The sequence below is a fragment of the Syngnathus scovelli genome, chromosome 3, assembly GCF_024217435.2.
Source record: "Syngnathus scovelli strain Florida chromosome 3, RoL_Ssco_1.2, whole genome shotgun sequence".
NCBI classification, from domain to species: domain Eukaryota; kingdom Metazoa; phylum Chordata; class Actinopteri; order Syngnathiformes; family Syngnathidae; genus Syngnathus; species Syngnathus scovelli.
Window position 1 is genome coordinate 7,669,460 of NC_090849.1, and position 26,648 is coordinate 7,696,107.

General features: G+C 42.6%; 1 protein-coding gene across 12 annotated transcripts in view; it reads left to right on the forward strand.

Annotated features, from left to right (window-relative positions):
* Nucleotides 1-26,648, forward strand: part of fkbp15b (FKBP prolyl isomerase family member 15b) — a 115,832-nt gene that overhangs the window by 67,980 nt on the left and 21,204 nt on the right. For 7 of the 12 annotated variants that reach the window (XR_011086582.1, XR_007490670.2, XR_007490671.2 and 4 more), the window contains 4 exons: nucleotides 3,589-3,690; nucleotides 6,104-6,211; nucleotides 25,480-26,051; nucleotides 26,467-26,560. Coding sequence is in view for 1 of the 12 variants with exons in the window: in XM_049764198.2 (XP_049620155.1) it covers nucleotides 3,589-3,690; nucleotides 6,104-6,211; nucleotides 25,480-26,051; nucleotides 26,467-26,563 (879 nt within the window). In the remaining 11 variants the exon portion in view is untranslated. Of the gene's footprint in view, nucleotides 1-3,588; nucleotides 3,691-6,103; nucleotides 6,212-25,479; nucleotides 26,052-26,466; nucleotides 26,564-26,648 lie in introns of all 12 variants that reach the window. The other 5 variants (XR_011086581.1, XM_049764198.2, XR_007490677.2 and 2 more) reach the window with 4 other exon arrangements.

The following is a 26,648-nucleotide window of genomic DNA, read 5'->3' on the forward strand; positions in this document are numbered from 1 at the left end:
ACCAGACTGGAACTGTTCAAATAAGTTATTTCGTGAGAGATGAGACTGAAGTTGAGAGGCAACATTTTTTTCGAGAATTTTAGAGATGAAAGGTAAGTTGCAAATGGGGCGGAGGTTATTGAAATTGTTGGGATCTGAACCAGCTTTTTCAAGAATTGGGGAGACAGCATCAGTTTTTTAATGTAAGGGAACAGAGCCATTACTGAGAGAGGAGTGGATGATGGCAGTGATAAGAGCAGTGAGGAGAGGCAGGATATAACCAGGGCAGTAGAAAGTGGGTCTAACTGACATGTAGATGATTTGGATTTGGAGATGAGAGCAGAAATAGCAGAGGGATCAGGGAGTTGAAATGAAGAGAATGGCAGACTGTACGGGAGAGGTTCAGAGGAGTAGGGAGAAGGGGAAGAGGGGCTCAGTTGCTGGTGGATTTTGTCAATTTTTTGAGTGAATAAAAAAAGGAATGAGTTGCAAGTGTCAGAGGATTACAGGTGGGGTAGGAGATCTGGGGGTTGATGAATTTTGTTGAGGAGTGAGAAAAGAGCCTTAGGGTTACCACCGTTGGATGAAATGAGACTGGAAAAGTAAGTGGATTTGGCTGAAGCAATAGAGTCCTTGTACTGTAAAATGTGGTTTTTGTACATGTCCTGGTGAACAGTGAGACCACTCGTTTTATGGAGGCGTTCAACTTGACGTCCTTTGGACTTCATGGAGCGGAGAGCAGGGGTGAACCAGGGGGCGGAATGGGTGAAAGAAACAGACTGGGTTCTGACTGGAGCGAGGGAGTTAAGAATGTTGGTGAGTGAGTTGTTATAGTGGAGAACCAGTTCATCAGGGGAGGAAGAATTTAGGTATGGTAAAGAGGCAATAGTGGAAGAGATGTCAGTATTTATGTCCTTGATGTTACAGAATGAGATGAGACGAGGTGGCTTGGTTATGGAGAGGCAGAGTGTGACTTTAAATGAGAGGAGGAAGTGGTCCGTGATGGGGAGATGATACAGGTGGAGGGAGTGAGACCGGAGCAACAGATTAAATCCAGTGTATGGCCTTTAATGTGGGTAGGGAAGTCGGTGAAGATGTGAAAACCGGCGCTCTCAAGGCAGGATGAGAAGTCACGGGTGAGGGGGAGAGCAGTGTTGTCCATATGGATGTTGAAATCGCCCAGTAGAATCACGTTAGGTGAGAGTGTGGAGAAATGGGCAAAAAGAGCAGCAATGTCATTTAAAAACTCGGGGTGGGGCTTAGGTGGACAGTAAACAGTGGCGACAATGATAGGAATAGGACCGGACTCTTTGCATGTAATGCACTCAAATGAGCTGCATGTAGGGACAGAGAGAGCGGTGACTTTCCACTTCTCGTGGTGAATTATTGCAAGACCACCCCACGACCAGAGCCACGGGTTGCGAGATGTAAACAAACCCCGGAGATGTAGCATCGTTGATTTGTGAAAAGTCATTGGGCTGCTGCTACGTCTCTGTCAGACAGAGAAAGTCGAATTTGCGTTCAGTGATGGAGTCCTGGACGAGGTGGCCTTTGCTCGCGAGTTAGCGGATGTTAAGGAGCCCAAAGTTGACGATGGAGTTGTCATTCTTGACAGTAGCGTTAGCCGACCTGGGTAGGGTGGGTAACACACTGTGGTCAACCCGGCGGGCGCCGGTGTTTCTTAGAGGACGACGGGTGGTCGACCAGAAAGATTTTATTAGCTTGGAGTTGTCAGTTTGAAAGTTCCGGCAAGAGCCCTGGTGGATATATCTGTGGCGAGGCAGGAGAGCGTTGCCCCGGAGGCACAGCACTGCAGGCAGAGGCTCAGGCAGGTGGAAGCGTAGCCGGAGGAGCTCAGCAGCCAAGTACTGGTGAAGCCCAGACATAAGTCCGTGGAGCATCGACAGCGTAATCCAAACAAGTGCAGACCAGAAAATCCATTTAGAGGACACCATTTAACCAGAAGCCAGATGAGTTTACTAAGCACAGTAAACACTGTAAAAGAAAAAAAAACAGCCGGTGAGTAGCGGCAGCAAGATATATATATATATATATATATATATATATATATATATATATATATATATATATATATATATATATATATATATATATATATAGACACATTCCCCCACCCGCCGCGACAGCATATACCCCCCCCCCCCCACACACACACACACTACTAATCCGTGCTTTTTCACATTTGCCATTCTCATCCCTGAGTTTTGTATTTGCCAAAATAATCCCCCCTCTACCTTTAGTGCACGGCACCATGAGGACACCAGATATTGACCAAACGTCACATTATTACTCCCTTTCCCCAGCAGGACGTCACTGTGGGATCTCCATGGGTACACTTCAAAGCATGCCCATAACTGAATTGGGGGAGGCGTGGCTCAGTGGTTAGAGTAGCCGTCTCCCACCTCAGAGTTTTGGAGTTCGAGCCCCAAGCCATTGTGACCATGTCGTAGTGCCCTTGAGCAAGACACTGATCTCCCTGTTACTCCTGAAGCTGTTATCAGTGTGAAGCGCTTTCAGAATCAGCTTTATTGACCAGCTTTATTGAGTAACAAAGAGAAAAACGAGCTACAGTGGAGCCTCGGTTTTCGACCACAATCCATTCCAAAAGGCTGTTCGAGAAGTAAATCGTTCGAATTCCTAATCATGTTTTCCCATTACAAATAATGGAAAACAATTTAATCCGTTCCAAGCACAAAAAAAAAAACGCCTTTATAAGCATTTTGTCATTTGCGCAGTTTTGTCCGACCGCGCAACTGCAGCGCACCGCCGAACGCGAAAACCGTAGTCCGTGCCGACCGCGCAACTGCACCGCGCTGGTCGCATTATTGTGACAGAGCCGTCGCTGAAATTTTGAAAATATTTTTAAAGTCCTGATTTCTTTCCAAAATTTAAGTGGACCTCAGTGCGAAGGGAGCTTAATTTTGTCCGATCACGCAACTGCAGCGCACCGCCGAACGCGCAACCGTAGCGCATCGCCGACCGCGCAACTACACCGCGCTGGTCGCATTATTGTGACAGAGCCGTCGCTGAAATTTAGAAAGTATTTTTAAAGTCCTGATGTACTTTCCAAAATTTAAGTGGACCTCAGTGCGCAGGGAGCTTAATTTAGTCCGATCGCGCAACTGCAGCGCGCCGGGCGCTCACTGTCACATTGCTTTAAGAGCGTCTTTGTGTTTTAGGATGGCTATACTGCTCCCACTTGCTTCCTTTGGAGGCATGATTAGAGTTGATGCAATCCTCAGAGTTACGAGAATGTAATAACGAACGGAGTCAGTTGGCATGTGGGTCCTCTCGGCTCATCTCGCGAGGTTCGACAACCGAAATTTCGTCCGACATCCGAAGCAAAAAAATCTCGAATTTTTTGTTCGAATTTGTTCGAGAACCGAGGCTCCACTGTATATCTATACTATTGTTAGCTCATAACTGAAGAGCCTTTTGTTTTACAACTGCAAATGCTTGTACCAAATAATGGACTAGAAGAATATGTGAACATTTTCATACATACCGGTACTTTTAATTAAATATGACTTCGTTTTCCTTTCTTTCCCTTACGTATGCACTTTTTTCTGTATTAATTACAAATACCAGGGATCACACAGTGCCACTGTTAAGGAGTTACTCGAGAGAAGAGTGGCTGAACTTGAGATGAAATTGACTGAGCAAGAAAGTTTAGCAGATACAGCAACAGAGGTAAAAAGTATTTTTTTTTTTTTTTTTTGTTTTTGCTCCTAATACACACAATGACATGCAGTGGAACCTCGAAAGATGAATGCCACTGAGGTGGTACTGTATAATTCAAAATTTGACCAACGGCTGAGCAGTTGCAGAACATTTTGCTTCAGATTGCCTTGATTGCCTTGAGATTTCTTTGCACCCAACAAAAGTTCAAGACACATGGACCCGGATTTCTTCTTCTTCACAAGTTTATTGAGCAACCCAATTGAACAAATTTAACCAATTTTAAATGCTTATTGACAAGGCGGAAAAGCTTTTGGGAGAAGAGAAGCGGTAACTGGAAATAAAGCATAAACAACACTGAGAAATTTGGTGGCGCCTCAATAAGGTTGTGTCTGTTTTGCTGCATTCCGCACGGAATGTCTTGAATTTGTGCAGGGTATAATTAATTTGAAGACTATTGAGGCATACACCAATATGCTTGCAAACAGGAATTTGACCCAAAACACAGATAAAAGCACCCAGAAGTGGTTAAGACCAAAACAACGGCCTATTCTCAACTAGCCTTGTCTCAACTCTGATCTAAATCCTATTGAACATCTGTTGAAGAAGCTAAAACATACAGACTAGTGAAAGCACCCTTCAAACCTGAGACGATTGGAGAAGTTTGCTTGGGAGGAGAGGGTTGGTTGACAGACACAGAAGTCTTCTAGTTACAGAAATTGTTTGATTGCTCTGATTTAAGTCGTGCTAAACCTCTGCCGGAGGTGGGAGTTGAAGCTGTTCCTGACAGGGGATTCCGCCAGACGTTCCCAGCAGACCCTCACAGTACATTTGGGTCTGCCAGGTCGGACCGGCATCTTCCCCCATCATCAGAGCCAACCCACCACCAGGTGATGATCAGTTGACGGCTCCGCCTCTCTCTTCTACCGAGTGTCCAAAACATGCGGCCGCATATCGGAGGACACGACTACACTGTGAATCATTGAACTGCGGCCTAGGGTGTCCTGGTGCCAAGTGCACACATGGGCACCCTTATGCTTGAACATTGTGTTCATTATGGACAATCCATGTTGAGCACAGAAGTCCAATAATAGAACACCGCTAGGGTTCAGATCAGGGGGTGTTCCTCCCAATCACGCCCTTCCACCTCTCACTGTCATTGCCCACGTTAGAACGATGGAGTCCCCAGAAGAAGCGCTCTCCAGCACTTCCTCCAAGGACTCCAAAAAGGGTGGGTACTTTGAGCTGCTGTTGGGTGCATAGACATAAACAACAGTCGGGACCCGTCTCCACACCCGAAGGCGGAGGGAGGCTACCCTCTACGTTCACCAGTGGTGAACTCCAATGTGCAGGCGCCCCGCCAGGGGGCAATAAGCATGCCCACACCTGCTCGACCCCTCTCACCGTGGGCAACTCCAGAATGGAAGAGAGTCCAGCCCCTCTCAAGAGGACTTATACCAGAACCCAAACTGTGCGTGGAGGCAAGTCCGACCATGTCTAGTCTGAACTTTTCTGCTTCACACACCAGCTCGTGCTCCTTTCCTGCAAGAGAGGTGACATTCCATGTCCCAAGAGCCAGCTTCTGCAGCCGGGAATCGGATTGCCAAGGTCCCCGCCCTTGCCCGCCGCCCAGCTCACTTAGCACTCGACCCCTTTGACCCTTCCCACAGGTGGTGAGCCAATGGGAAGGGGGACCCACGTTTCCTTTTCGGGCTATGCCTGGCCGGGCCCAATGGGCAAAGGCCCGGCCACCAGACGCTCGCCTTTGAGCCCCAACTCCAGGCCTGGCTCCAGAGGGGGACCCCGGTGACCTGCGTCCAGACGAGGGAAAACGAAATCCATTTATAGTATTCCTCATAAGAGGTTTTTGTGTGCCGTGCTTTGTCTGGCCCCTCACTTAGGACCCTTTTGCCATGGGTGACCCTGCCAGGGGCATAAAGCCCCAGACAACTTGGCTTCTAGGATCATTAGAACACACAGATCCCTCCACTACGATAAGGTGATGACTCACAGAGGGGTTTCTTGTTGTCTATAATGCTAATCAGTTATTAGGAGTCAGGAAAAGAGAAAAACAGGAGCTAGGGAACAGCAGCCTAAAAACGTGTCAATGACCTTAGACCCCAGCCTTCCAAATTATCTTGGATAGAATATTTTGAAGAAAAAAGGGAGATGGCTGTACATTGAAAAAGAAAGAAAACTAAATAACTGTCATTTTTGTTATGAATATATCAACCAACCGAGGTTATAGTTTTTCAAAAAATGTCAAACAGATCCCAAAAGTAGCTAGGATCAATGATCAAATCATTACCCGTTAGTGTCACATTTCATTCATTTTTCAAGGTTCTATTATTTCTTCAATTCTTCTTTGTTCATAGTTGAGTCTTGTTTACTTTTTACCCTGTCTCAAGAACTTGTGATACTTTAGGTGAAACGCGTGATGAATGGTGTATTTCATTCTCTACGAGGAGAGTTTGACCTCAGTGAATCATACAGTGGACATACTGTACTTGCTGTGCTTATAAAAACCATCAAGGTAAGTGTAAACAAATATTTTTGGGAGCTTTTGTACATTCAGTACAAATAAAACGCATGCAGTTGGATTGAAAGACAAATGTAAAATGTGTAATGTTAAATGTGTAAGATGGGTGTATTTTGCAAATTTACAGATTACTTTCAAAGGCATGTAATATGAATGAATGAATGAATGAATCTTTATTTCAAATATGATTTAAAGAATGAAAACAATAAAAACAAACAATAAAAAACAAACAAACAATATATATCACTGTTCGAAAAGGAGTAGGAAGAAGCCTAAGCTTATCATGTCCCACCCCTATCCATTACTTAGTTCCAAGTGAGAACATTAAAACTATAAAAGAACAAAAGAAAAACAACAAAAACATCTTATAATCAGAAAGTTTAACAGTAGTCACCTTCATTTTCCTCTTTTTGGTAATTTGCAAATATCATCCCTTTATACATTTTTTTAAATAGAACTATATTTCTGCTTTCCTTCATTTTATCTTCTAGCCCATTCCACACAGTTACTTCATAGGATGATATGCGCCTGCTCCTGAGACTGGTGCGAGCATACCCCTTGTTAGAGTGGTGCTCACTCTAACTTACTTTGCAAGAACCACACGGGAGACAGTATGCCCTTTTAAACACTTCCAAGTGGAGAGTCATTCGTCACTGTGCATACAGCGATGATCGAATGAGGTCTGACTAGATTCTTGCAAGAGAGTATTTATTGAGAGAAAGCAGGGTGGGGGTGAGATTGGTCAGGATGGGGGTGAACCCCTGGCCGCTGGTCAAAGCATAGCAGGGGGTCTTTTACGACGTTGGGGGAAACAGAACAACTTAGATTGCTTCGTCTGCAGCTGGTCAATCAGTTCAAAGGATTTTAGCACTTTGTTCTACTACTTTGTTAAGACAGGACACGTTTGGTTAATTATTACAGGTAACATTCCAACATAATCATAGGATCAAACTAATCTATGAACACTAACATATCCCTCCTGTTTATCATATGATTGTCACCCCGATTAACAAACATAAGCAAGAAAATATAATGAAGATTGTCAAACGCACCCTTTTTATCAAGGTGCCCCCGGCTTCCCGGTAACGGGTTCGTTTGGCCGGGGTAAGGGGACTCACCCGTAATCTAACCACCCGAGTTAAATTCACTCTACCAGAATCAATCTAATTTCTTTACGACGCCAATCCCTCTCAAGTCACCCGAAGCTCAAGCCGAGTAACTCAATTCGAGGCAAGACTTCGAAATGAACAAACAGTCGCTTGCACATTCCGTACAGATTGGCGCACAACGAAGTAGATGAATATACAAGACACATTTATTGAAGAAACATGAAATGGAATTACAAATCTCAATTCCTCCAAAACTGAACAACTTTACTCACTGATACCCGTGCAAATAAAATCATTCAATCCCAGAGCAATTCGATTGCAAGACATAGATCATGAAAGAAGGAAAAGGTAGCCACCAGTTGGGTGCTATAAGCAAAGTCGAGTGATCAGTTCGATCTTACTTCTAAAATCCAAATTAGGGAAATAGGTTGGCCTCGAGAGGACCGACGGCCCGATGACTGTTCCCCCCCTCGCGTAAATACAGAAAAGTCGTTCCCCTCCCCTAGTTCCTCATGCAATGTTGTCCAGTCCAATTCTTTTGAGTAAATCCAAGTTAATCCAAGCAAACGATCCTGCGTCTCACACAAAGATCCCGGGACTTGGAAAAATCTTGAAACTCCTTCGGGCTTCTTTACGTATGAGCGCTCTTTGGGGGGGAAAAGCCCCGTAGCTGCCCCTGCAGGTCTTTTTATAGACTTCTCTGCCCCCCCCCTTTTTTCTGGTACCTATACCCTCCCCATAGGGTAAGATTGCCCAGTTACCCACGCTCGTACACCTGTTGCTCTACAGCAGCTGCTTCCGCCCTTAATTTGTCCACGCATTACTTTCCACCAAATGTACAGCTAGCCCTTGGTAAAACTGTTCACTTCCTCTTTTCTTCACTTCCCTTTTCATGAAAATAACTCTTTAAAGTTACACTTCAATCAACCATGAAATTAAAAATCCAAACCTTTGATCTATTTCTTTTTATCAATTTATAACACGCCACTATTCTCACAGTTGCGGACACCTTGATCAAATCGACTGATAATATTGCTTAAGCTGTTACAGAATACATTTTAGCCAAGCAAAGGAATTAAAGTTAAAAATAAAAATAACATTTGTACCTTTCTTTTCCAAACAATTTATAACACGCCACTATTCTCACAGTTGCGGACACCTTGATCAAATTGACTGATAATATTGCTTAAGCTGTTACAGAATACATTTTAGCCAAGCAAAGAAATCAAAGTTGAAATCACATTTGTGCTTCCATGCTTGACCCACAATCCGACCCCGTGTTCCTTTTTATCTCTATTTCCACGAGTTCAGCTTATTTTGGCCCTTTTTGGTCTCATGTATCGGTTTGGCGCCACCTCTTGGACAAATTTAGAATTTCAGCTCTGCCAATTTATTCAATAATCCTTAATTCAAATTTTGTACCATCCGCTGCTAAAATTTGGAATTTCAGCTCTGCCAATTTATTCAATAATGCTTAATTCAAATTTTGTACCATCTGCTGCTAAAATTTGGAATTTCAGCTCTGCAAGTTTATTCCTGTGAGCAATCCATATTCACCATTTGCACCATCTCTTCTCCCCCTCCCCCATGTTACATGACAAGAGAGAAAAATAAAAATAGAAACACAGAAACATCATTGTATTCATCACATGTAAGGCATTTTTAACGGTCAAATCATCAGGTTTCTGTGAAAAACATTCAGCCAATCAGCATTATCGCAATCTTCTGTCTGCAGCGCATTAAAATCATCATATTCAACATGCCTGAGATGTTGTATTCGCACTTCAGCTACGGTAGAAGACAGATCTTGATACAGCTGACTTCTAACATGAGATAGCACAGGTCGTAAATGAGCACAATACCAGCACAACAAGCATAGGAGTCACAAGTTTCAACAGCAGTTGCCACCAAGCACCAGAGAATAGCCATGAAAAGAAACCCCATTGATGTGGGACTTTGTCTTTTGACATGGCCTGCTGTAAGTTCTTCAGTGAGTTCACAGCGTCGTTGATGTGAGTGTCATTAACTCCTGGAATGTATGTGCAACAGGTAGTCCCAATGATGTGGCACACGCCACTTTGCGCTGCAGTCATCAAGTCCAGAACCATCCTGTTTTGCAAGACCATTATTCCAATAGCCTGAATCTCTCTGTTTTGTCCATCATTGACTTACAGCGAGAGAGATTTAGAAAAGATTGGAAACGATAGTTCAGTGTCTCGATGAAGAGTGTTTCCAACGCCGATCCAAGAAAAACACGCATGAACGACTCTGTCTCCGACGGACCACACTTTGTGGCTATCAGGGACATTCACACCCCAGACGGGGTTCAAAGGCTACAACAGCTCTGCGTCGACGTCCAGAAGAGTTGTGTGCTGTCTTCAGCTGATGATGTTGTATCCTGTAGGTGTGGTCGGTCACCCACACTCGTGCACACACTCGTGTCCAGTTGGCGGGCAGCATCGGACAACTCTTGTGACCACAAAGCCACGAGCCATTCTGAATGAAGCAGGTCCCATCCGATAGTGCAGCCATGTTGGTAGGAGAGACCTGATGCCTTGAAATGGCTCTCCTATCCTGGCACTCAGCGGTGATGTCCAAAGCTCCCTTCCAGTTTCCTCCTGGAGAGCAGTCGTTAATGCATTCGTGGGTTTCATTTTCTTGGAGGAAACGTGTAGTCAATTCCAGATACAACAATGTACAAAAATGTTTAGGCCACTTGTGGCATCTATCACATTTTTGTCACATTGGGACTAATCCAAAAGAGTTCGATCACAGGTTCTTTTCTATGAGTCCAGGACGGTAGGGGTAGCATCACTAACTGTGACAGCACGGTGTTGAAATCCAACTCCTCCCGCAGAGGTCATGCATTTCGCTTCGGTGACAGTCATTGTTCTGGCCTCCAGGTGAACTTGCGTGGAGGAAGGGGGGCAGTCTGGAACACACATAGCATCGCTCCTGTGTGTGGGATCTCACAGTGAACGTCACACACTGGTACCAAGTGTTGGTTTCGTGCGGGTTTCTGGGGTCCCATGACCAGTCCTCAAAGTTCTCATCATGTGACCATCTTTTTCCTCGGTTGACATTGTTAATTGGTCTATTCAGACGAGCCCATAGACCATAGCACGCTCCAACCACAACGCAGCAGAAGATCCACCTGGCATGTGGAGCTCCGTTGCTACTAGGATGGCAGAGACACCGATATTTCCCATTGCCTAGTCAGAGTGGGGATCTTATGGATTCCATTCTTCACCAACATTGAGACGCCCCCGCCCTAAACGACGAGGCCCCTTTGTAGTCAGACTTCCACCCGCTCTGAAAATGGGGTACAGCACTCCCTGCAACGTCCAGTGGTTGAGGTGAAACTTCGCCGGGCCTTCCAGCAATGTTCAGTGCAGTGGGGGTAGTCAGCAAGACTTGGAATGGCCCCTCCTACCATGGTTAGCCCAGTTTTTCCTTTTTGACGACCTTTATGTCGTCCCAATCTCCTGGCTTGGAGCGGTTGTTGACCTGTGGGGAAGAAAGATCAGGTGCCAGTAAATTTGCATTTGACACATCTTTCAGTTTGAGTGCTCTGAATATGCTATCTGCCAAGGACTGTTCCTCTTCTACTTTTTGCAAATATTGTATCATTCACGAGTCAATTTTATTGCCCTTTTGAACTGGGCAAATAGGAGTGTTTGCGGAAAGAGTTTGAGCACTTCCTAATGATTCCTCCTAACCAAAGACCATTTATGACAGGGTCTATCCCAGGGGTGGGCAAACTTTTTGACTTGCGGGTCAAATTGGGTTCTAAATTTTGACCGGGGGGCCGAACCAGGAGCAGATGGATGTAGTGTTTGTGTGAAGTAATATAAACGACCTGTACGGGTCATTGCATAAAAGGTTTTGGCCTTTAGTAGGTAGTAAAGCATGGATATTCAAAAAACGTTTTTTGAAAACAAATGCATTTATTAACAGCATTAGAAAAAAAAAACATCCCTAAAAAACTGCTATCTGATTCTCATAAAATATGACACTGTTATTATGAATAACAGTCCATCACTTCAGTGCCTGCAGGTCAGATTAATGAAAGATGTATGTTTATCTTATGAGATCACATCAAACGGCAAACATTTTGACCAAATATATCATCTTGAAGAATCGGTGAAAGCATACATCCAAATGAAGTAATCAAAACGGCAACACGGTGAGGGGTATCTGAAAATCAGAGCAGAGTTTTAACTCACAAACACCTGGTAACAGAAGTGAGGAAACGGAAAACACTTCCTTAAAGTAAGCCTTAAGAACTTTAAAGGTTAAGATTAGTCACAAACAGGTGGTGCATCAATGTCCTTGAGCATCCTGCATTGTTTGAAAATGAGAATGGTCGCTAGTTTCAATCCCTGCTATTTGTACAGATCATATTCAAAATGCATTTTTTTACAACAAACTTGAAAGCCTCCCCTTCATTTTCAGTGTTCATTTGATGTTGATGTTCATGTGGCTGAACGTCACGTCGCGTACGTCGAGCCAAATTGGCCACTCTTTTTAAACACTCGGCACTCAGTGTCCACCTTGCTTTTCCTTGGGCGACTCATTTTAATGGAAGGATTCCAGGGGAAGGTTTGTGGGTGGCTTTAGCGTAAAACTGTATCCGAAAACTCGGCGCGCAAATTACAAGAATGCTGTCGTCACAGCCCACGCTCTAAATTCGGCACTGCTACAAATAGAGCGCGAGTGCGCCATTTCCGTACTACTGAGTACGTACACGCACTTGTGAGTGTGCACCGAGCTTTCTGACACGGCTTCCGGTAGTAAATGCGCAGGCGAGTGGTTCCCCATCTACTGGGGAAACGCAGTCATTGCAGGCAAAATGACCAAAAAAAAAGTTTAATAATACAATTTATTTAGGGTTGGCGGGCCGGATTAAACGATCCGGTCCGCGGGCCGTAGTTTGCCCATACCTGGTCTATCCCATTTATTGCCTCCTGTTTTAAAGGAGATTTTCAAAGTCAAAGTCTCCTTTACTGTCAATTCCTCCGCATGTCAAGACACACAAAGAGATCGAAATTACGTTTCTCACTATCCCAGGGTGACAAGACAGAGTTCACAACGGACATACAAGTAAACAACACAGGAAAAATAACACAAGAAGTCAACATCAATGAACAATAAGCGTGATAGCACGCTAGCCGCTCCCGATGCACAGCAGAGTCCGGTAAGATGACAGTCAACCAGTCTACTGTGAACACGAGCACGCAGCAGGCACGCACTGTCCGGTTTGTGGATCCTATCAGGCGAACGCAACCCATCTTGTCGTCCTGCGAACGAACGTACGCCAGGAGAATGGAAGGCACGGCTGGGCGAGCTAGGTTGGCCGCAAGCCTGGCCCGACGTCTCCGCGCTGGCCCCTCTTCCGCTGCCGACGCATCCCAACAATGCTCCAGGACGGAGCAGTCCGAGCTCACGACGCAGTCCAACCGGGGGTGGAAGAGCAGGCCAGTCCGGCGTCACTCCATGACGAAGCAGTCCGAGCGCCCTTAATCTCTCCGCACCAAATTTCTGATCTTGGTTGGATTTGTACTGGGGGAATGGACGTTAAAAGTCCGCCATCAGATGGGCCCTTTGTCCACAGTTTTTCAGGAAGCCCAGCCAATTCCCCCTCCTCCTTTTCATTCAAACAAATGTTGATTAGCCAGGGAAGCGTATAAGCGCGTGCCCTTAACAGCTACACCACTTCCTCAAAGCTATTTAGTCACTTTTCAGTCAAATTCCGATTGCTTCAAGCAAAAGTTTGAAAAGCTTGAGACAATTTTAACTTAATGGTATTGTTAGAGTTTCGCTCATTCCAACTTATTTTGCAAGAACCAGACGGGAGACAAGTAAGTCATTTTAGACAACCAGCAGGTGGAGAGTCCATTCGTCGCAGTGCGTACAGCGATGATCAAATGGAGGTCTGACTCTCGGCTCCTGCAAGAGCATTTTTATTAAGAGAAACAGGGTGGGGGTAAGAGTGGACTGAATAGAGAAAGCCCTTGACCTCTAGTCAAAACATAGCAAGGGGTGTTTTACGACTTTGTGTAGGATGGGACAAGCTAGGTTATTTATCACAGGTTGCATTCCAACATAAGCATAAAACTAATCTAGCTAGGTTATTTATTACAGGTTGCATTCCAACATAATCATACGATAAAGATAACCTGGAAAACCCTGACAGTATGACGCCAAATGCATGAGAGAATCCATATGTCGTAAAGTGTTGTATTATTACTATCTTTCACTATCTGTCCTACTTCCTCCCTCCTTCTGAGGCTTGGCGACGCCCATGCCTCACACCTTGACAAACTTTTTAGGAGGATGTGTTCTTTACTACATATGATTCTATCATCATTTAATTTGACTTTCTTTCCAAAACGCTTCTTAATTTCCCAGTTCACACATCTTCTGCATGTGTTACTGGTTCTCCTGTTTTTTCTCTAGTTAATTATCAATCCAAAAGCAACTTTTTTTTTCTTAGCATTTAACTTACTCAAAATCACTCTTTCTTCAAAGTCGCTCTACTAATTTTCCATAGTAGTCTCCAACAACTTCAACCATTCAACCTGTATTTTCCTTTCATTCAGGCAATCATTCAACCTTGCTCATTTGCATCTGACACACAGTCTCCAAAAAGGAGTCTTTCCATCACATTGTTCTCAATTTATCCAAGCTCTCCACACAACATTCATAACTTATAACACAACCAATCAATTATTCCTATTAAATGTAGCATTGCTATGTCTCAAATTCACAATTTTGCTTCTTCCAATTCCTGAAAGCATGTTCTGTTGTTTTTTTTTTTTTTTTTCGAATTTCTCATGAGGGCTCGACACTAATATGCACTTGTGTGGATCAGTATCTGCCCGCAAACAGATATCTCTCTTTTCCTCTCGTTTTTTATTTTCAAAATTGTTTGTTTTGCGGTGCAAATTGGATAGACCACAGTCTAGCAAATTTCTTTGCCCTAAAGGTTTAGCCAATTTCATCATTTTAACACATACACACACATGCACAGCTCTTGCGCAATAAAGGTAGGTCCCGGCACCAATGATTCGTCACAGGCAGGCCATTTCCTGCAGTCGATCATGAGCTGGTTCCCGCACACACACGTGAGGACAGCACATCCAAATTCTTTATTTACCTTTTAGAAGCAAGTTGTATTTATTTACCACTTGATTTGCAAATTGTAACTTTAGTGTGCACACAATTTGATCCCTGGTCATTTGTCATTCTATAATTTGACAATGAATCTAAACCAAAAGTAACGTGTTTTTAAATTTGTTTTTTTTTTTCTTTTAATGCACTCAGAATGTCTCATGCTGAATGGATATCTATTATTTCTTTATCTGTAGGAGGATGAGAGGTCAAAGGGGGTGATGGGTTTTGTTTTTTATGACTACACTCTCTTGACCAGTGTCCATGTTTCCCACAGTTGTCTGAATCTGATGGGTGTTTTGATTTAAATGGTGGCTTGCGACCTTGTTGGCCTCTAACTCTTCCTCTGCCCCTTTGGGAACTTTGGAAGAAGACCGTTGTATCTTTATCTCGATCAGACATAGGCAAACTACGGCCCGCGGGCCACATCTGGCCCACGGGGCCGTTTAATCCGGCCCGCCAAACCGGAATAGATTGTATTATTAATTTTTTGGGGGTCATTTTCCCTGCAATTACTATGTTTCCCCAGTAGATGGGGAAGCGCCCGCCCGCGCATTTACTCCCGGGAGCCGTGTCAGAAAGCACGGTGCACACTCGCAAGTGTGTGTGCGTACTCAGGAGTACGGACGCGGCGCACTCCGCGCTGTATTTCATCTATCAGTGCCGAATTTCGAGCGTAGGCTGTGACGTCAGTATTCTCGTAATTCGCGTGCTAAGCTTTTAGATAGTTTTACGCTAATGCCACCCACAAACTTTCCCCTGGAATCCTTCCATTAAAATGAGTGGCCCGAAGAAAAGAAAGGTGGACACTGAGTGCCGAATGTTAAAAAAGAGTGGACAATTTGGCTCGAGCTACTGTATGAGAAGACGTTCAGCCACATGAACGTCAACAAAGCCCGTCACAGATCTAGGTTAACTGACCGACACCTCGGCTCTATCCTAAGAATTATTACAACAAATTTTACTCCAGACTATGATGCACTAGCAAAAAAGCGAAACCAACAATACTATTGATTTCTTTATTACTTTATTTAGATGTATTAAAGTCCCCCCAAAGTCCCAATGATCATCGTCACACACACATCTGGGTGTGGTGAAATTTGTCCTCTGCATTTAACCCATCCCCATGTGATTTTGATCCATCCCCTGGGGGAGAGGGGAGCAGTGAGCAGCAGCGGTGCCGCGCTCGGGAATCATTTGGTGATCTAACCCCCCAATTCCAACCCTTAATGCTGAGTGCCAAGCAGGGAGGCAATGGGTCCCATTTTTATAGTCTTTGGTATGACCCGGCCGGGGTTTGAACCCACAACCTTCCAGTCTCAGGGCGGACACTCTACTACTAGGCCACTGAGCTGGTTAGTAGTATTCTTTCACTGATTCTTCAGGATGATGTATTTGGTCAGAATGTTTGCCGTTGGATGTGATTTCGCCTCATTAGATAAACATATTTCATAAATCTGACCTGCAGCCGCTGAAGTGATGGAAAATGTTATTCATCATAACAGTGTCGTATTTAATAAGAATCACTGATAGTAGTTTTTTGGTGAAATATTTTTTTAATGCTGTTAATAAATGCATTTGTTTTCAAAAAGTTATTTTTAATATCCATGCTTAAGTATCTACTAAAAGTAAAAACCTTTTATGCAATGACCTTTACATGTCATTTATATTACTTCACACAAACACTACATCCATCTGCTCCTGGTTCGGCCCCCCCGGTCAAAATTTAGAACCCAATTCGGCCCGCAAGTCAAAAAGTTTGCCCACCCCTGATCTAGATCATTATCATCATCATCTAGATGAAATACATCAGAACTTTTGCCTTTCTCAATCACTTTGTCAGCGTCTCTGGCCCACTGCATGGTTGTTGTAACACAAGCAGTGTCCGCTTCCACCAAGTGTTTCCTCACCCAGTTGCCTGATTCAGGGGGGAAACCAGTGAGGAGTGCATTTTTAAGATGTTGCTGATAAGCATTCTCAGCTGCATCATTGAATGGGATGCCACTGTGCAACCTGAATTCTTTTTCAAATCTTAATTGAATGGCGGAAGCTTTCAACCACACTCTAGCACAATGCACTCTCTTTTCTTTCCTTTCTCAATTCCTTTGGCTTCATAGCCACACTCTCCTCCAAAATTTCTCCTACTACGTTCCACATTTCAACTTTCCTTGTACTCCATACTTTTTCTTCCACTTTGGCATGTATGGCATACAATTGAGAAATCGACTCGCCATGTACTTCTCATCTCCTTTAAGAGCTAGAGATTTACCGTTTTTATTTCCCATCTTAATTTTAGTAGTTTTAGTTTTTTCAATTTTTTTTTCAAGTTTTTTTCCTTTGAGGATCCTCAATGCAGGTTTAAATTGACCTTTCAACAAATTACTAGCCTGTGTTATTGCCGTTAATCAATGCTAGAACAGGTTTTTTGTCAATTTATCCTACCAGTCATACTCAACCACATAACTTTCATGCAAACAGCTTGGAAAAACGGACAAAAATGAATCTAAGCCCTTCTTCAATTAAGAAAAAGAAGCTCAGTTTTTTTTCTAGCCCATTTCTTCCACTGGGAGTCTAATCCAATCTGTTCTTTGGCCGGAAAAACGGATAAAGAAAAATCTACGCTCTTCTTTGATTAACAAAAAAGAAGCTCTGTTTTTCTTAGCACGTTCCTTCCACTGGGACACTAACCCAAGCCCGATCCCTTAGCTTGGAAAAACAGACAAAGAAGAATCTACGCACTTCTTCGATGAACGAAAAAGAAGCTCTTCTTTTCTTAGCCTGTTTCTTCCACTGGGACCTGAACCCAAACTATATCTCGTGCACTTCTACTTTTTACGCGTTTCACCACAACTTTAGGGCTTTTACTTACTTGTCCCCTGGTTCATTGCACTTCCGGATCCCGTCAATCCACTGTTGTCAGACGAAGGCAAGTGAAGAATTTTCTTCCCAGGTCTTTCTTTTCCAGGTCCTCCTAATGGACGCCGGCTTGTCGACAATGCAGTACGTCGTCCTCCGTCCACCAGCAGTGGGTATGAGGGATCCGGGTCACGGCACCAAAATGTTAGTGTTGCTCACTCTAACTTATTTTGCAAGAACCACACGGGAGACAGTATGCCCTTTTGAACACTTGCAAGTGGAGAGTCGTTCGTCGCTGTGCATACAGCGATGATCGAATGAGGTCTGACTCTAGATTCTTGTAAGAGAGTATTTATTGAGAGAAAGCAGGGTGGGGGTGAGATTGGTCAGGATGGGGGTGAACCCCTGGCCGCTGGTCAAAGCATAGCAGGGGGTCTTTTATGATGTTGGGGGAAACAGAACAACTTAGATTGCTTCGTCTGCAGCTGGTCAATCAGTTCAAAGGATCTTAGCACTTTGTTCTACTACTTTGTTAAGACAGGACAAGTTTGGTTAATTATTACAGGTTACATTCCAACAATCATAAGATCAAACTAATCTATCAAGCCTAACACCCCTTATCAAAGTTACCTTTTCCTCTCAAATTATATCCCTTATCTTTTTCAATAAATAATTTTTGAATGTTCCCTGGGAGTTTTTGAGTCTTTGCTCGATACATTTTCTGTGCCAGTCTAAATTTGAATAAGTCCATTAGGTTTAAAGCATTTGATTTTAAAAACAAATTATTTGCAAGATCTCAAAATCCAACCTTGTGTACAATTCTCATAGCTTTTTTCTGTAGTTTATTTAATGGTTTTAAAGTGCTTATGTATGCATTTCCCCATATCTCCACACAGTAAGTCAAATATGGTAAAACAAGAAAACAATAGTGTATACAACATTCTCTGCTCCAGAATATGTTTTGCACTGCACAGTACTGCAATACTCCTTGCTACTTTGGTTGTAATGCATCTCATATGCGGTTTCCAACAGAATTTATTGTCTAATATTACTCCTAAAAATTTGATCTCTTAAACTTGTTCAATATTGACTATCTATTGTTACTTGAACCTGTGTATCTATTTTACGGTTTCCAAATACCACCAGTTTGGTTTTGTCTACATTCAATGATAATTTATTAATGTCAAACCATATTTTAGTTTGGACAATTCAGTTGTAATGGTCTCTAATAGTATCTTTTAAGTTATTTCCAGAACAGAAGATGTTGGTGTCCTCCGCAAAAATAATACATTTAAAGATAGTTGACACCTTACAAATATCATTTATGTACAGAATAAATAATATTGGGCCCAACACTGACCCCTCTGGGACCCCACAGGTAATGTCTAGGCATGATGATCTATGATTACCCATCTTAATATCAAGCACTCACACACACTTACACACATATACGTACAAACACAAAACAAAATCAAATGAGAGGATCTGCCAGAAATTCGATCATGTAGTAGTTTTATAATTCAATGTATAAAACAATCAGATGTTTCATACACTACATACATAATAAATGGTTAAGTTAAAGTCCCAATGATCGTCACACACACATCTGGGTGTGGTGAAATTTGTTGACATCACACAACACTCGTGGACGGCACACAATACATAACTAACTGCGTAACGGTTCCGCTCACACAATACATAACTAACTGCGTAACGGTTCCGCTATACTAAATAACCATAAATGAAATACTCTCGGCAACACACCAAACATAAGTCATCGGACAACAAAATACATTTGCTGGCGACCGTTAGTCGCCGTGCCGCTGCTTAACGGCTACTTGTACGATGCAAGGCAAACTTAAAGGAGCGCGCCGGAGCTGTCAATCAAACGGTGCGCACACGAAGCAAACCGCGATCAGACAAACGGCACAACAGTGGACAGTAGTAACATCCATCCATCCATCCATCCATTCTCTGAACCGCTTAGTCCCCACGGGGGTCGCGGGCGTGCTGGAGCCTATCCCAGCCGTCATCGGGCAGTAGGCGGGGGACACCCTGAACTGGTTGCCAGCCAATCACAGGGCACACAGAGACAGACAACCAATCGCACTCACACTCACACCTAGGGACAATTTGGAGTCTTCAACCGGCCTACCAAGCATGTTTTTGGAATGTGGGAGGAAACCAGAGTGCCCGGAGAAAACCCACGCGGGCCCGGGGAGAACATGCAAACTCCACACAGGGAGGGCCGGAGGTGGAATCGAACCCGCACCCTCCTAACTGTGAGGCGGACGTGCTACCCAGTGCGCCACCGAGCCGCCTACAGTAGTAACAATGAAATGTATATACTCACTTTGTGTGAAAGACGCACACGATCACAGCAGCATACTCAGTCGATACCTGCAACCTTTAACTTACCGCTGCGCACAAGCTCCAACAATCGCGATAAGCCGAGGTAACTCACGCGAGACTTAAGGCGCGGTGACATAACTTCACTTTAAATATATCTGGCACCATCTAGTGTTGTGAATGGTTATAATGTCTAGACCCCGAATGTAAGACAACCCCCACTTTTACAGTCTTATTTCAATGCAAAAAACATCGTCTTATATTCGGGCCAAAACGGTAATATCATGAATTGGCACTCCCTTCTTTCCAAGGTACTTGATGCAGGCTCACTCATGTCCATCCACATAAATGGTGAGAACTCTTCCATAGGTGTCATCCACTTCTCTAGATACTCCAAACATGAACTGTACATGCCGAGCACATCAGCCATGAATTTGTTATGGCCTTCTTCAAATCATTCTCTGCGATTTTCAGTAGTCCCTTATAATTTAGGAACATGAAATTGTTGTTCTTCCTTTCAATAAGAATGTTGTGGATGCGGCTCAATATTTTCTCTAAGTCAGGGTCAACCAAGGATGGTTCATCACTAGCCCCGTTTATGTATTTTTTTAACAGGAAAGTGAAAGAAGTTAAAATGAATTATTTTATCCATTCATTTTGGAAGAATAATAAAACAATTGTCTTTAAAAACACCCACTTTTAATGAGGAATAGGGCCACCCCCCCTCCTTGTCTTGGTTGATGACGTCAGAAGGCAGAGATCATAATTTCCCCATTAGAAATCATTGTACAGACTATTGCTTAAAATGTACAAAAACAGCAATCAATTGGTACCAAAATGTACATGGTCGTTTCTACTTATGACTACTTCAACATACCACAAGGATTAGCCTGTGTGGCTGATTTAAGCGAAATGAGCAGCCTCTCTGCAGCTGAATTGCCCTGTCATGTCTTTCCTTTCACCAGTCACCAACATACGCAAACACGACGATGTATATGTTGTATTTTTTATATTTAGTTTTATAGTTTAATTAATATTATATAATACCAGTTAAAATTGGAGTAAAATCTTGTTTTGTTCATATATAAACCACACCGGATTATAAGACGCAGGTTTTTTTATGTTTAATTACCATTTGTAAGATAATATACACAAAGAAGATGGTCAGGAAAGAGATGCTTCTTTGGGGCCACATACCTTTTATTAGCATAACGTTCATTAACAGAGATGAAGGAGCTCTGCAATCATACAAACGTATAAATCTCAGCGAACACCATAATAAATTTAATGTGCAGGGAACACTAGCAACACACAAAGAATAATAAATAAAATAGGACCACTTACAGGGGTAAAGTTGGCAATGTGATACGAGCTACACGTAAAGCTCAGGAGAAGACATGACCCGGATAAAAATTACTGAAAAGGGGGACGCAACAAGATGTCATCAACCATAGCCCAGTGCCCTCTGGTGGCCAGAAGAAACTTCTACAGTACATGACCAGCTCTATTTCCTTTGTTACGAGACAAATCGACTGCCTTTAACTTAAAAGCGGCTTTAAATGCATTTCTTTTGTCCCCCATAATGACGGTTTGTGTATAAAAGCTTCCTTTCTCCAGTAATGTCCGTCTTGATCTTGTTCTGTCTTTTGTTCATGTCAATTGTGCATCACTATTTGCCTGGTGGGCGGACATGTGATCAACACACCACTCTTCTCCCCAGTGATCATCTGTCTAGTCACATAGCCCTCCGCCGAGCAAAGCAGTCCTGCACAACAGCAGTCCACAACCTTTTTACTAACGAGTGTATAAGTGTATTAGACATCACAAAAATCACGAAAACTTCATAGATACGCCGCACCGGACTACAAGCTTATGCAAAAAGTAGCTCACAGTCCGGAAAATACGGTAGTACTTGAAGCAGTGGGGGTTCTTTTTCATGTACCGTAATTTTCGGACTATAAATCGCATTTTTTATTTTTTCATAGTTTGGGTGGGAGGGCGACTTGTACTCAGGAGCAACTTATATATGTTTTTTTGACACATTTTTACTTGATCATTAACACATGACTTACTTACAAGTATAGTTGACCACTTCACATGTTATTTTTAGTATAGTTGATCACTTCACATGCGTTTATATCTTTATCTTGAACATATTCAAAACATAAAAAATAGAGAAAAAATCAAATAAAGCTATTAACATTTTAAAGCGCCATATCCAAGTCCACTGTCTGCTGTATGCACACTTCCTCCATTTTTGCGCCTCTTATATTTATTCTGTTATTTGTTTATTTATTATTTATTCATCACTCTTATTTATTCATTGTTTGTGCCTTCTTGTTTTTTTTTGTGTTGTTTACTTGTATGCATATTGTGTACTATGTCTTGTCACCGTGGGATAGTGGGAACGTAATTTCGATCTCTTTGTGTGTCTTGGCATATGAAGAAATCGACAATAAAGCAGACTTTGACTTTGATGAAACAACCAAATAAACAAAACAAAAAACTACATCTGAAAAAAATAATATTTTCAGACAAAACTGGATGAGGGCGCTCTAAATGGGAAGGTCTTAAGAAAAATGGCACCAAAAAGAAACTCATATTTTGCAGGTAACAAACTTCAAGTTGTAAAATATGCAGCCGAAAACAGTAATCGAGCAGCAGAAAGAAAGTTTGGAGAACCGTGATGTACCAAAGCATTACTGTAATTTGAATTTCAAGTGATGTAAGTGGCACGGCGCGGCGCGGCGGTTGTTTACATAAAGGACAAATGTACCGGCATCATTAGCGGCTTTGTTTCTAAGTGACACAGAGGACGCAGAGATTGAAGCAATTAAGGATTTGGAGTGACATAGAAGGTTTGAAAAACTATTATGGCTTTTACGGACGCCCGGTCCTACTCTACTGAGCTCTCTTTCACTTCAGTTGATCGAAGTCGGCGGCCGGCGCTCGGCCGGGTAGTTGTCCGCGGACGGTATTGTATGGAGCTCTCTTCCACATCGGTGGCTGGAAGTCCACGCCGCTACACGCTTGGAAGTTTGTTTTGTTAAATAAAGAGCCGTTTACCAAACCCACGTCTTTCTTTGTACTTTGTTCACGCTACAATATAGTTATATAGTAGATCTGTGGAATAACGACGAGGCTGACGTCAGGACGCACGCGCGGCTTTGTTGACAAAGGACGAGGAATTTGATCGATGGATTTAACGATTTAAAGTGCACAGATGGTTTGATAATATTGCTTATATAATAGTTATTTGAAATATAATTTATATATCGTTATAAGGGCCAGTGGAATATTTTGAAGTGCAAGCGCACCCATTGTTGACAAAGAACGATTGAGGGATTTAATGAATTGGAGTGACACCGATGGTTTTATAAACGTGTTATTTATGTAATAGTTCTCTTTAATAACTCTATATGTTACGTCAGGCCCATTCTCAGCTCTTCGTTTGTGTTTGTCACGTTAGCATACCTATCGTTTAGCCTGTTGTTGCTATCGTATCGAACGATCGATGAATTTAATGAATTGGAGTGACACAGATGGTTTTATAAACATGTTATTTACGTAATAGTTGTCTTTAATAACTCTACAGGTGTCGTGAGGCCCATTCTCAGCTCTTAGTTTGTGTTTGTAACGTTAGCATACCTATCGTTTAGCCTGCTATTGCTATCGTTTAGCCTGTTGTTGCTCGTTCATGACTGTTCTTGGTGTGGGATTTTGTTGAATAAATTGACCCCCAAAATGCGACTTATACTCCGGAGCGACTTGTATATGTTTTTTTTTTTTTTCACTTTTTGGGGCATTTTATGGCTGGTGCGACTTATACTCCGGAGCGACTTATAGTCCGAAAATTACGGTAAATGCCCAGCTGTAGTTAATATAAAAGAGGATCAAGAGGATGCAGACTTTATCTTCATGTAGGGCTGTCACAAACAAACAGTTTTAGAATTGCTTATCTTATCAAGTTTCCCATCGATTACTCTGGTAAAATTCTGAGTCATACAGGTTTGTTTTTTTTCCAACTTATTTTGTGTTTGACACAACTTGTTGACTTTTTCCCGAGCCCTACTTTTATGGAATCTATAAACCGGATTCGGTTGAAGTTGGGAAATTGTCTAAAATGTAAATAAAAACAAAATACAATGATTTGAAAATCCTTTTCAACCTATATTCAATTGAATACACTACAAAGACAACATATTTAAGGCTCAAACTCATAAACTTTATTTTATTTTTCAAATAATAATTAACTTAGAATTTCATGGCTGCAACACATGCAGTAGAAGTTGGGAAAGGGCATGTTTACCACTTCGTTACATCACCTTTCCTTTTAATAACACTCAATAAACGTTTTCGAAGAGAGGGGACTCATTCTCTTAGCTTCTCATGTGGAATTCTTTCCCATTCTTGCTTGATGAACCGCTTCAGTTGTTCAACAGTCCGGGGTCTTCCCTGTCGTATTTTACGCTTCATAATGTGCCACACATTTTCAATGGGAGACAGGTCTGGACTGCAAGCGGGCCAGGGGAGAATCTGGAGTCTTTTACTTCGAAGCCACGCTGTTGTAACACGTGCGGAATGTGGCTTGGCACATTATCTTGCTGAAATAAGCAGCGACGTCCATGAAAAAGGCGGCAGCATATGTTGCTCCAAAATCGGTATGTACTTTTCAACATTTATGTTGCCTTCACAGAAATGTAAGTCACCTATGCCATGGGAACTAATGCACCCCCATACCATCACAGATGTTGGCTTTTGAACTTTGCATTTATAACAGTCCGGAGGACACAACGTCCATTGTTTCCAAAAACAATTTGAAAAGTGGATTCATCAGACCAAAAAACACTTTTTCATTGTGCATCAGTCCATTTTACATGAGCTCAGGCGCAGAGAACCTGGCGGCGTTTCTCGTTGTTGTTCATAAACGGCTTTGGCTTTGCATGGTAGAGTTTTAACTCACACTTACTGATGTAGTGATGAACTGTATTTACTGACAGTGGTTTTCTGAAGTTTTCCTGAGCCCATTTGGTGATATTCTTTTCACACTCATGTCGGATTTTAAGGCAGTGCCGTCTGAGGGATCGAAGGTCACGGTGATTCAGTCTTGGTTTCCAGGCGTGGCGGTTACATGCAGTGATTTCACCAGATTCTCTGAACATTTTGATGGTATTATGGACCGTAAATGTTGAAAACCCTAAATTACTTGCAATTTTGCTTTGAGGAATGTTGTTCTTAAACTGTTCAACTATTTTCTAACGCAGTTGTGGACTAAGTGGTGAACCTTGCCCCATCCTTGCTTGTGAATGACTGAGCATGTTTGGGGGGGCTCCTTTTATACCCAATCATGGTACCCAATTAGCCTGATCACATGTGGGATGTTCCAAATAGGTGTTTGATGAGCTTTTCTCAGCTTTCTCTGTATTTTTTGCCACCTTTCCCAACTTCTACTAGAAGTGTTCCAGCCATGAAATTCGAAGTTAATTATTATTTGGCAAAAAACAATTAAATTGATCAGTTTGAACATTAAATATGTTCTCTTTGCAGTGTATTCAATTGAATATGGGTTGAGAAGGATTTTCAAATTGCTGTATTTTGGTTTTATTTACATTTTACACAATTTCCCAACTTCAACCGAATCCGGTTTGTGTGTAGAAACACAAATAATTCTTAGTCCTCCATCTCTCTTAGTTGGCATTTGCAGCTGTGAAGCTTAGTACCCACTATTTCATTTATTTCTGTGAATTTTCACTTTATGTATTAATGTATTTCCAGAACGTGACTTTGCAGCTCCTCCATGACAAAGACTCCCCGACAACAATTAAAAAGGAAGAGTTGGCAGATCAAGAAGGGGAAACAGGTAAAGATGATTTGAAACAAGAAGACAAGAAAATATGTAACACATTCCTTGGAAATGAAGAAAGTGGTGTCAGAAAACCTCAAAGGGAGGCAGTTTGTGAGACAAAGGATGACCATCACCACAGAGGTGAGGACCAAATGTCAGATGGAGCTGAAGTACAGGCACCATTATTCGTTTTAAAGGAACAGTCTGACTTGGAAGCATTAGAGACCACACACATGCCAAAGTTAGGGTCTCAAAAGAAGCAGGCGCAGGCAGTAGATGACACCAGTGAGGCTGCAAATCCAGAGGCTAGACCTCACGAGACTGTCCTAACTGAGGTCGAACAGGAGCAGAATGCTGACTTGACTGAAGTGTCTGAGACAAGAATGAAAAATACAGAAACCTCAGGAGAAATGGATGCCGACTCTCAGAAATCTTTTGAACCCCCAGTTAAGCCGCCTCCACCACCAAATGAAGTTCTGCTCAGTCAGGCTAAAGAAAAAAGGTGGGTAGTCGCTTGGGAGTTTCTAATATTTTTCCTTGACCTTGTTGGTGCATGTTGAAGTATTGCTTGCATTTTTTGATATGGACTCACAATTATAGGTTGCAAATAATCGTTTATGAGCCAGGGAGCATCTTGAACAAACTCAGAATGTACAGCCATCTTCTTTTTCAAGACCATGCTGCACTTGGCCAAATAATACAATGCCACAAAGTCTCCTTTCATGCTACATCACTCTCTTACTCTCGCTCGCTCTCCCTCTCTTGCTCTCTTTCTTTCTCTCTCACTCTCTCTATCTCTCCCTCCCCCACCTCTTTGCCGTCTGTTACGTATGCTTTCAAAGCACTTTAGAAGAATATTTTTAAAGGCACTACCTAGTTACTGTCATATTATTCTGCCTCTGATTCTGTTGTCTCAGTGTGACTGGAAAATTGCTAATGGAAAACGGAGAGACCATTTTCCAGGTCCGAGCCAATGACAAATCCACTTCGCATCCAGTTTTGGAAGAGGAGGTGGTAAGCAGGAATTACATAAGTCTATATTTTTTTTCTATCATATATTTGTGACTTTTTTTTTTGTCATGAATTACATATGTCAAAC